The following is a 12,500-nucleotide window of genomic DNA, read 5'->3' as shown; positions in this document are numbered from 1 at the left end:
ACCTGTTTTACTAAATGTGCGCGCATCACTCACACTACTTTCAAACTTTATTTCTCCCCAAAGTGTAAGCTGATTGATTTGGCAGAAAGGCAAGAATGACTTTGTTTCTTAGATTCTTGCACGTCTTAGCGTTGCCAAGGCTGCTACTGTCATGTTTGCAACCATGCAGTAGATGATGATGCCAAGTCAATCCCAATGTGAGCGTTTTCATGTTGTTATTCCAATCCAAACTGGCCACGTTTACACATTTTTAAATCTGAATGAATGATTAAATAGTTCTACAGAGTTCATATTGTACTTTCATGTTATTCCGAATTATGTTTTCAAAGTGGAATTAAGTTTTATTCGGAATTAAATGGAGTTCATTCGAATGAAATGTCCCATGTAATAGAGACCAGGGTTGTTACAGGTCTTTAGATGCGTCCTAGCATCTCTATAAGAGGGTATGTTTGTCCGTCGGTCCGTCTGTCAGTCAGTCTGTCTTTCTGTCTGTCTGTCCATCTGAAACGCATTCTTGAAATTGTCATTCCCTCCTGTGTCCACAAGGCGACAGTGCATAGACAGACGCATCTTTGTCCGCCTGTCGGACTTGTTTGTTTGTTGTCTCGTACCCACAGCAAGCTCAAAGAAAACAGGTAAGCTAATATCTTGAAAAGGATTGTGAACATTGGCCTCTAAACCTGAAGTTGAATGTCATGGTGTGGGACAGTGAATACAAGTGTGTGGTGGTAGGCCCAAGGTCATGGCGGGATGCATTCCAAAAAAAACCTGCTGTGCTGTCTCAAAGATAATGATTCAGCGGATGGACACTTATAAATAGACTGATCTTTAGTCTCGATCGGCTAAGAGTGTTTTGAAAAGAGTATGGGCTACAGTAGAGATGACTCACAGACCTGTACTGTGGCAGAGAATCCTATTTGGTGAGCAAGAAAAGGAAAAGCAATCTACTGAGAAAAGTGAAGAAGATCAATAGTGTCATTTATGAAGCGCAGCAAAAAGAAACTGCAGCAAAATTACAAATGTCTCAAAGAAAATTAAAGAAAAAGTCTAGCAAAATGCGAGGACCTATAGAATAGAGGAGTGATATATATATATATATATATATATATATATATATATATATATATATATATATATATATATATATTTTAAATTTTATTTATTTATTTATTATTATTATTTTTTTTATGTATGTATTTTTTATGGGCTTTTTCGCCTTTATTTCGGATAGGACAGTGAAGAACAATGGGAAGCGAATGTGGAGAGAGAGAGACACGGGGTAAGGATGGCAAATGACCCAGGCCGGACTCGAACCCTGGGTGCAACCCTTGGGCATGCAAGTCCAAATGTGGGGGGCTTAACGCGTTGCGCCACAGCGCCCCCCTGAGGAGTGATATGTTGAGTTGAGTGAATATTGTGCCATTCACCTACCTACCTTATTCCATCTATCACAACTCATTGGGCTTTCTGATTGTAATGTTTAATTTAGACCATATTTAATCATTTGACTTGAGTTGATTTTTGTATTATTTCAACGACCATTGGCATTACTAGTGGGCAAACACACCTGCTCTGCTGGGCCTACCAGACAGTCAGTGCTTTTCTGACTGTGCTAAAGGGTGAATGGGTGCTAGGAAATGGCAATCGTCTCTAGGTCAGTGTGAGATAAGTTGAGATGAGATGACACCTATACATATAACATAAAAGGTGCACTGTGTAGAATATGGACAGAGTAGGTATTGCTACTACCCTGCTCATTGCTGCTTATTTCCAAATATGATCTTGTCATGAATATTTACTAAATAATAAACCAATATTTACTGGTAAGACCAAAGTGCAGCAATTTTTGCAGCTAAAAATGTAAATTTCTTGAAATTCAAAATGGCGGACCATGGAGAAGATCCCTCTTTTCATGTATGAAAAGTAAGTACAATTTCCCCTGTCATAATGAATACTTAGAATTTGATGGTGGTGGTAAGTATTTGCCAAAAAAGTAACACTTGTGAATGGCAGCATGCATTCTGGAAATGAACAACTAAAAATATTACACAGTGCACCTTGGAGTGTAGTAAACACTCACAAATGTGCTGCTTCTAATCTGGCCTACTGGTGAGAAGGGGGCTCAGCCAAACTTACTATGCTACCACAGGGCAGCAACCGCTTTCGAATTATTTAATTTTTATTCCATGATGTAAACTGGAGCGTGTTGGACGAGTAGCAACTCATAGAGGGGTATTTACAAAAAAAGAAAACAGAGAAAACTCAGCCGCGTGCCAAATGGCATTATCTAGATCAGTGGTTCTCAACCTTTTTTGAAAACGTAAATGTCCCCTGGACCTTATTCTAAGCCTTCAAATGCCCCCTTGACCCCCTCATAAGCCCACCAATAGCACCTAAACACCACCCGCTCTCCGCTGTATCATTCCCAACGCCCCCCTGGGAAGGCTGTACCGCCGCCGTTGAGAAACACTAATCTAGATCAAGGGAAATTCGTTACAGGGTCACAAGGACCTGGATGTGACAGCTCTGCCATAAAAGCCTGGCATTACACAAAATTGCACAGGATGATGGGAGCCAGGTAGCAGAGGAGGGGGCTTTTGCAAAGAGAGAGAGAGCGAGGATCCTCTCCTGCCAATCTGAATCGGTAGGGTGACAGAGTGCATCTTCAGCCCAGGGCTGGACTAGGACAAAAAAAATCAGACCGGGCATTTTCGGCCAAGACCAGTCCGGCAGGCAATTGAGAGACACAATGAAGCCTGTGACAATATTTTAAGTCATCTATTATGAGCTGTTTTAACCACAGCAGGCAAAATAACTTTAATCATTATTTAAATCTGACTCGCAGAGGTCAGCTGTAGCGGCATGAGGACTGACACCACTACCACTACATTTAGGGGAGGACCAGGCCAAAATCATCAACAGTCCACCGGGCAAATGCCCTGTTTGCCTCACGGCCAATCCAGCTACGCTTTAGCCCGACTACCAGCTGCTGCCCAGGGCATCTACTGACACTACTAGCCGTGTTAAGAGAGGCACCAGGTGGCCACGAGGCGCCGCAGCCATGGCGAGAGCCAGTGGCGGAACAATTGCACACAGGGCCCCCCTGCAAAGCCTGCCAAGCTCACAATAGGGCCAACACCACCAATACTGGAGTGCCCTGGGCCCAGGGGGAAGTGCCCTGGTCGCCCGCCCTACAACGCGAGAGCTCCTGCTTCACGAGATTTACTCTGCGCTGCCAAGCTGTTTCTATGGTAATCAACAGCTTGCGTTGCCCTGGAAATGCCTCTTCCCATAATCAGAGACTATGTTGGACGTACCGTACGTCAGCTTGCCTCTGTCGGGCCATATATAATCTCAGATCGGGACATGACATGAGTGGGATATGGTCTCGAGGTTGGCTCTCCAAGACTCTCGGTTTGTACCAGATCTAACAGGTTTTAGGGCAGTTGACAAGGGATTTTATTTTTGGCGATGACGCGACATCGAAAAATGGGTTGCTGCGTTACTGGCATTGTGCTTTGAAAATCGGTACAAGCGTAGATGAATTGCCGTTAAATATAATATTTGGGCTCAGTTCCCCAAAAAACCTTTAAAAAGAAAAGCACACGGCATGCTGCTTCACAGCGCACTGAGCACTGTAAAATCTCTGGGACGACATCCAGTCTGCTCGCTCAGGAACACACACAGTGTGTGTGTGTGTGTGTGTGCGAGTGTAAGAGAGAGAGAGCGTGGGTGTGTGTATGTTAATTGATGTAACGCATTCTGATATACTCAGATTTTTGCTATATGTTTACTGCAATGTGTAATTATGTGTATTAGGTCTTTGTGTATGTCTTGTATCTACATGTATGTATCTATGTAAGCCGTCAGACACCTTAATTTCCCTCGGGATTAATAAAAGTACTCTACTCTACTCTACTCTACTCTACTCTACTCTACTCTACTCTACTCTACTTTACTCTACTCTACTCTACTCTACTCTACTCTACTCTACTCTACTCTACTCTACTCTACTCTACTTTACTCAACTCTACTCTACTCTACTCTACTCTACTCTACACCTTCTACCAGTGCAGTTGTCACCACAGAGCTCCTTGGTGGTTACATCATAAGTCCTTGTCCTTCACCCGCGCCTGGTCCCCTGTGCCTCCACAGATACGGACCACATCCGTGATGCAAAACCAATCAACTGCTGTCTAATGCTCTTGTTGATTGGCTGGGTGGATTGATATATTTTTTAACAGTTTTATGCTGAAACTTTGTGCACATTTTTTCCCAAAAAAAAGAAAAGCAGAGAAAAGTTCAGGTTGTCAATGAACAGAGGTTTCTCTCCTGGAACAAATCTCAGTATGGGCCATCAAAACACTAAAAGCAGCAGAACATTTGCTAAAAGATTAGAATAGTGGACTGTATTTTAAAGGAACAGTTCACCCTTTTTTGATTTTTACACATTTTCAGTATTTCCAAGCAATATTCATGAATGTGCTCAGTGTTTTCAGTACTTTACTGGTTTTAGAATTATTAGCATAGCTTAGCATAATAACTGAATATAAATGGAAGCATTAACATCGAGCCACGAGTGATCACAGGACAGGATTAAATAGCTGTTTTGCACTCTGGTGAAAGTAGTTTATAGATACATTTGATGATGTTTTGTTTTCTCTCATAAACTTGCATTGCTACGCTCAACTTGGCTTTACTGTTTAACACATAGACGGAAAATTCTGTGTATTCTCATATTTTACTGGGACTTAACTACATATGAGCAATTTCTTAAAATTAGGTGGACTGTTCCTTTAACACTGAGCACCACTAATAGTTTAATACCGGACTGGACTGGGTCCAGAGATAAAGCTCAACAACGGAGTGCACCTTTAAAGCTGAAAGACAGGTTGTTGAATAGCAGACCGCACTTTCAAGGCTTGGTCTACAAGTAATGCAACATAATAGTGTACAGCACCTTTAAAGCCGGGTCCAGAGATAGTTAAACTGTCTTCAGACTGTTGCCAGTGGCTTCAGTTTAATTGACTGCTGGAATTGTGGAGCTGGGAAACTAGAACGTAAATAAAACCTCTCTGTCTCTCTGTCTGTCCCTCTCTATCTCTTCTTGTCTCTCTCTCTCCCACATCCCACATCCTCAGAACCAACACCAACCGACCCCACCCACCCCCCCCCTCTCTCTCTCTTTCTCTCTCTCATATAGTTTCTCTTTCTTCAGCCCTCCATCAATCTCCCCCTCTCAATTTTTTGCCTTATTTTCTATTTTCTCTCACAGGTCACCAGAGAGCACAGCACAGCAATGAGCTTGCTAGGCGGTAATCTTGCCAACAGTTAAAAAAAGTTTAAAAAAAATAAAGAGCCATCTGTCAAGTGACTAATATTTGAAATGGGAAATCATATGAAAATCAGGAAGGCAGCCTTATTGATGGTGTAGTGTTCAAAGCGCCAATATTGCACTCAGGGGTGCTGACAGGGTGGGACAAAGGGGACCGTTGTCCTGGGCCCAGGGAGATAGGGGGCCCAGGATTGGTTCCTCATTACATTGTATGTATTGGGCTGGGGGGGCCCGTTCAGATGACGTTGTCCTGGGCCTGGCCAAAGCTGTCAGCGGCCCAATATTGCACTGCTACTCTGGGAGGGGAAATGGTCAAAGACACTCATTTCCATAGCGGCTGCCCACAAATCCACTGTTCTTTGAAGGATCAGACTCTAACCCATGACCCCCAAAACAGCACTACATGTGGAAATAATGCAGCAGCAGTTAATGCAATACCATTTGAATCTAAAATGTCCCTTAACACTTTCCGTGTCATCTGACAGTCGTTTTGATGTGCCTGCCTACCGAAAGAAGGAAATCATCAAACATGAGGCCAAACAGTCAAACTAAGAAAAGCAAACTGGTTCAAAGAGACATATCTGAATTGTAATTTCATACAGCTCTACCCAGAGCTGCTATCATTTGGCCTTCAAGAGAAGGTTAACGTTGAGAATAATGTCCAAGCCCAAATGGAAAAGATATATTAAATTCAAACACTTTTTTTATGGAAAGCATCATAAAAGAAGTTATAAGACCTTACCACATTCTTAGTGGTAAATCCTTGTAAATCCTTGCAAAAGTATTGGTATAAAATATATACATATGCTATGTATGAAAGTGCCCTACCCATATGGGAAGGATGTATTAAAATCAAAAACACAATATTTACAAGTTTCCTATAAAAGCCTCAGTACAGAAGAGCAGTAGACTGAATCAGTCCTCAATATGTTTTTGAATAGTATACTGTATGTACTGTATGTATATGATGAGTTCTTACAGTAAATGGTATATACAGCTCCAGGCCTTTTTATTAGAATACCATGAAAAAGTTGATTTATTTCCATAATTCCATCAATAATGTTAAACTGTCATGGATTGTAGATTCATGGCCCAGTTATTTAACTATTCCAATCATTCATTTGTTTATTTTCACATATTGTGGTCTTCCAGTAAAAAAAAAAACATGAATTGGGGAATCCACTTTATTAGAATATTGCTATAAAATCACAATTTTCATCATCAAAATTTGTTTCACATCAGTGCACATCAAATCAGTTGAACTTTGGTACTTTCTACACAACATGCAATGTTCAATACTTGGTTAGGACTCTCTCTGTCTTAATATTATTAATAATAACGGCCATGATGCGTTTAACATTGAAGTCAATGGCAGAAACAGTGCATGGGAGTAATGGAAGGCCAGATATCCTTGATGCTTTGCCGTCAGCTGTTTTTGTATAGCTGACCTGGTGTCCCACACTTCCCTCTTCAATATACCCGAAGATTTCCATGCCACGTTTTGGTGTTAACTCACCAGTTTAATTCTAACTCAACAGAAATTAAACCCCATTCATTTTCAATGGGGATTCATTTCTGGTTATTTAGAATTAAACTGGTGAGTTAGCGCCAAAACGTGGCATGGAAATCTACAGGGTATATTGAAGAGTGAAGTGTGGGGTACCAGGTCAACAAAAGCATCAAGGATATCTGGGCTTCCATAACTGCCATGCACTGTTTTTCCATTGACTTCAATGTTAAACGCATCATGGCCATTATGAAGACAGAGAATGTCCTAACCAAGTATTGACCATTACAAGTTATGTAGAAAGTACCAAATTTCAACTGATATAATGTGACCCGAATTTTGATGAAGAAAAATGTGATTTTATAACAATATTCTAATAATGCGAATTCCCCAATTCATGGGTTTTTTGAGCTGGAAGGCCAACGTATATAAAAAGAAAAAAAATAATGATTGGAATAGTTAAAAAACTGGGCCATGAATATACAATCCATGACAGTTTAACATTATTGATGGAATTATGAAAATAAATCAACTTTTTCATGGTATTCTAATAAAAAGGCCTGGAGCTGTATAAGCTACAGTATGTACTGTATCTGTAGGGTTGTTTTTGGTGGACAAAAAGAAAATGGATTACCATAATGTATGATTTCTGCAATCAATTTCCAAGGATGTCTGTGGAAGATGGAAGTGGAGAGAGGTAGGTGCGCCAGTTCTGAAATCTCCAAATGTATCATTCATGCCTGTGCTAGCTAATGCTAAAATGACCAATTGGGGTTCGTTGTATGTGCCCAAACAGCACGCCAATTCACATGAAGCATTTTGATACACGCTAAAAGCTTCATAGAAGGTGAAATCTATGCCCGCTGCCTCCCGCTTTTATTGAAAACAGCGCAATTGAACAACTTTTCGTGCGCATGAACATGTCTCGCAGGGTCCCCTTTAGTCATTATCCCTTGGCCAGAATCAGATAAGATATCTTACCAAAATGGCCGAAATTCTCCTTCAAGTGGTCATCTCTTTTGCATTTTAGAACACCTGTCATGATTTCTGGGTAAGTATTGCTTTCATTTTCCAAAGTTTGAGCGCAATTAAAATTAAAATCTTCACAGAATAAAAACACATCCACCCACAACTGCAAACACTCGCGCACATGCTCGCTCGCACACACACACACACACACACACACGACAGCTCTGCAACAAAAGATGTGCCACAAACAATGCTAAATATCATCACGATGCATTGGAGGATGAAGCGTTTTCTACCAAGGGTAAAAAAAAATCAAATGCACTTTAATGATATCATGTGGAGAAGATCACAAACAGAATTTCACTGTATAATTAAAGCCTAGCCGATGACAAAGTCCTTGATCTCACTCTGAACCTCACCATGGTGGATCCATAGTTAGTGGCCACGACTCTCCACATTCCCCACAACTAAATAAAGGTTATGTTAGGGAGAGAGAGAGAGAGAGAGAGAGAGAGAGAGAGAGAGAGAGAGAGAGAGAGAGAGAGAGAGAGAGAGAGAGAGAGAGAGGGAGAGAGAGAGAAAGAAAGAGTTTGTGTGTGTGTGTGTGTGTGTGTGTGTGTGTGTGTGTGTGTGTGTGTGTGTGTGTGTGTGTGTGTGTGTGTGTGTGTGTGAGTGTGTGTGTGTGTGTGATAGAGAGCGAGAGAGAGAGAGAGAGAGAGAGAGAGAGAGAGAGACAGAAAAAGAAAGAGTCAGAGACAGAGAGACAGTTTTCTAAACAGAGAGATAAAAACAGAAACACACACACAGAGAAAGAATGAATGAGTAAGCGGGCGGGCGAGCGAGTGAGCCAAATGTGCTACCTTAAAGGACAGCCATTCCTTCGGGGGGAATAGAACTAATTAAAAACCCGAGAGGGGGTTGTTGGTTTGTGTCGCTTCAGAACTAACGAATGAGCGAGGAGTGTGTGTGTGTGTGTGTGTGTGTGTGTGTGTGTGTGTGTGTGTGTGTGTGTGTGTGTGTGTGTGTGCGTGTGAGGAGGCTGTTCGTTTGTGTCGCATCAGAACGAGTGTGAGGACAGGGGTTGGGAGGGGATGGGAGAGGGTTGGGACAAGAGAGAGGGAGAGAGAGAAGGGAGAGGGAGAGAGAGAGAGAGAGAGAGAGAGAGAGAGAGAGAGAGAGAGAGAGAGAGAGATGGGAGTGGAGGGTGAAGGGGGGCAGTGTTTTTGTTTAGTTTGTGGCCTCTGCACTCTTCATCTCTCTCTCTCTCTCTCTCTCTCTCTCTCTCTCTCTCTCTCTCTCTCTCTCTCTCTCTCTCTCTCTCTCTCTCTCTCTCTCTCCCTATACACAGATGACAGCGGGCGGATGCCAGAACACAGGGCTGGAAATAGAATGAGGGCAGACGACAGCTAACTGTGGAACGTGGCATGCCTGTGGGCAGGCCAGGGGCCAGATGAAAGGGCTGCGGAACAGAACAAAAAATCCCAACACAATGCAAAACAATAACAGAATACAAATGCCGTTTTTTGAGCTACTAGATAATTAAGATTTCTGTTCTCATTAGTGTGATTATAATTGCTGATACTTATTATAGCAGCAGCAATAGAATAATAAAACTAATAATATTAGTACAATTATGATTCAATAATGATAGAACTGGAGGAGAAATGTACAATTTTACATTGCATAACTTCCTTTGGCTGCAGAACAGTCAGAGGCCAGAAGAAATGAAGGTCAACACAGAACAGTCATCTGGGGAGGGATACTCAAGACTGGAGTAGACTGGAGACGGGGCAAGGCAGTCATAATGGAATTGACAGCATAACACACTAAATGAGTAGTCCACATGACAGAGGTGTGTGTGTGTGCGCGCTCTCGTGTCTGTGTGTGTGTATGTGTGCATGAGAGAGAGAGAGAGAGAGAGAGAGAGAGGAGACAGAGGAAACAGAGATGTGTGTGTGTGTGTGTGTGTGTGTGTGTGTGTGTGTGTGTGTGTGTGTGTGTGTGCACGCATGCGTGCGTGCGTGTGACAGAGGAGTGTGTGTGTGTGTATGTGACAGAGGAAACAGATGAGTGTGTGTGTGTGTGTGTGTGTGTGTGTGTGTGCGCGCGTGCATGCGTGTGTGCGTGCGTGTGTGTGTGTGTGTGTAGCTGTGACTCACGATGGGAGCTGCTTCAGCTGGGGGGAGGTGAGGGCGTGGTGTACGGGGGTGAAGGGCCGTAACGGCCGTGCTGATTGGCTCCTGCCTACCCCTCCACGTGTCCTCTCTGGCGGCCTGTGACCGCTCGGCCCCCTCTGGCCAGGAGACACGGGGCTGGAGGAGACACACACACATATATTCAGAGACAGACACAGACTCATCGAGACAGATACACAGACACAGAAACAGACACACAGAGACAGGCGCAGACACAGACATTCAGAGACAGACACAGACACAGACACACATACACAGGGCTGGAAGAGACATTCAGAGACAGACACACAGAGACAGACACAGACCTGGGCACAGAGACACAGACAGAGACACAGACACATACAGAGACAGGCACAGACACACATGCAGACGCAGACGCAGAGAGACAGACACCGACACAGACCCAGGCACAGATACAGACAAAGGGAGAGAGGCACAGACACAGAGACACACACTGTCACAGAGAGACAGAGACAGACACAGACACAGAAACAGACACAGAAGCAGACACAGAGAAATAGACACAGGCACAGATAGACAGACGCAGACACAGATAGACAGACACAAACACATCCACATGCATCACCATCTTTCCTTTTCAAAGAGATTTTATGTTGGCAGATACAGATTGGCACAATTGATGTTGAGGTGGAAACAATCGCTGACTAATCAACTTGATCTAAAGATCTATAGGATCTTCTCTTTCTTTCCTCTCACGCAGATTGAGTGACAGTTGTGTGATAACGTGCTATACAAATCCTACTGCTGTTGCTATTACACAGATTGCTCCACCAGTGAAGCACTGAGACAAGGCCACTTATTGACATAGCAAGTAGGGCTGCACAATTAATCGAACATAATCGAAAATCGTGATAAAATCATGATATCGAAATCAGGATTTCAATCGGGATTTAATCGTGGCAATAGTGACCTACCTTCGAGAGTGTCCTTGAAGCCTGAACATACTGACAGGCTGGTGTTTCTGGCCAGAAATCTGTCCACACACAAGTTTCATGCTATTGCCTTTACATAATTATTACAATTCATTTTATTTTGCTCATCCCGTATATATTCATTCTCGGATATATTTCATTTCGCTATAATTTTTTTTAAATTCAGCAAAACATCAATAATCGTGATTAATAATTGTGATTACAATTTTGACCCAAATAATCATAAATGATTATCATTTTTTCCATAATCGAGCAGCCCTAATAGCAAGGCTCTTAGTGAAACAGCAGACAGACTGATTGAAGCCACACAAGCTCCACAAGCTAACAGTTACGGAATACAACAGCAAAATTTAAATTTGACCTTTACAAAAATGTTGTTGCATAACCAAAGAAAGTGCTCAGCAGGGTTGAAAAGAGGCACTGATGAAACAAATTACGCAATAAAAGCACCTCAGCAGCTCTCAGCAAGGCCACTGACAGCTTTTGCTGGGCCTAGGGCAAAGTCATCTCAAAGGGCCCCCCATCCAATAAATACAATGCAATGAAAACCCAATTCTGGGCCCCCTCTCTTCCTAAAGAGCCCAGGCAACTGACCCCTTTGTCCCCCCTTATCAGCTTCCCTGGTTCTCAGCACCTAGCAAGCTGCAGCCAATCATAACTGGACTTTCGGCATTACGATAAAGGGAAACAAAGTTAAAGTTAATGTAATGAAAATTACTATTTTTAATTAAATTCTGCTTTACAGCATGCAGAGACCCCCAGAAGGGAGGTTATCTAACGTTATCTGATACGCAGTTGGGACTTTTGTTCAAAAAATGCCACGGCGAGGTGTGTGACATTTACGTTGTGCATAAAATCATTTCACCAGCGATCCACTTTTTTTCACGGCCACCTCAACCCCAATTACTTTTTGATGCACCAACTTTTTTTCCACAAAAATAACTCAGAAACGCACTTAATTGAACGGTATGTCGTGACATTAGAGCAGGGGAGTAAGTGTTGCCAGGAGACGGGACTATGCATCAAAACATTTTCACACACACACACACACACACACACACACACACACACACACACACACACACACACACACACACAGATTGTATTCCTTTTTTTTCCGAAGACAGGAACTCAACCTGGCATACCGTTATGTCTGAACAAGAGTTGGATATCTGACAGAGACTCTGAAGGTGTGAAGCAGTTCAGTGAACTTGTTCTCACAGAGCCAGAAACGAAGCTGCCTCTTCAGATACTGTACTGTATATCCAAGATTCATGGAAGTCTATTTCAGGCCACATTCCAGGGAACTGACGTGAGCAAGCGGAGAGTACGTAGAACGATGACGAGGACCGAGAAAGATGCAAAACTAGAACCAAAAAGTTTGACAAAAAATTAAGCAGAGCTGAAGAGAACAGTCACACACATTCACTTGTGACTTGATTTGAATCATTCAACTCATTTAGGGGTAGCAATAATCGACTGCATCATTTATATGGATTTGTTTATATTATACACAGTCAACGGGGTTAGCAGTCAACACA

General features: G+C 42.5%; 1 protein-coding gene across 1 annotated transcript in view; it reads right to left on the bottom strand.

The window, feature by feature from the left end:
• The window catches only part of LOC134444737 (coiled-coil domain-containing protein 60-like), an 89,292-nt gene that overhangs the window by 48,248 nt on the left and 28,544 nt on the right, over positions 1-12,500 (bottom strand). Inside the window, exon 5 of the mRNA XM_063193960.1 lies at positions 9,971-10,123. Coding sequence (XP_063050030.1) covers positions 9,971-10,123 — 153 coding nt within the window. The remainder of the gene's footprint in view (positions 1-9,970; positions 10,124-12,500) is intronic.

Source organism: Engraulis encrasicolus, chromosome 3, assembly GCF_034702125.1.
Source record: "Engraulis encrasicolus isolate BLACKSEA-1 chromosome 3, IST_EnEncr_1.0, whole genome shotgun sequence".
Taxonomy (NCBI): domain Eukaryota; kingdom Metazoa; phylum Chordata; class Actinopteri; order Clupeiformes; family Engraulidae; genus Engraulis; species Engraulis encrasicolus.
Note: the sequence above shows the minus strand (reverse complement) of the source record. Positions and strands in the feature narration are given on the sequence as shown.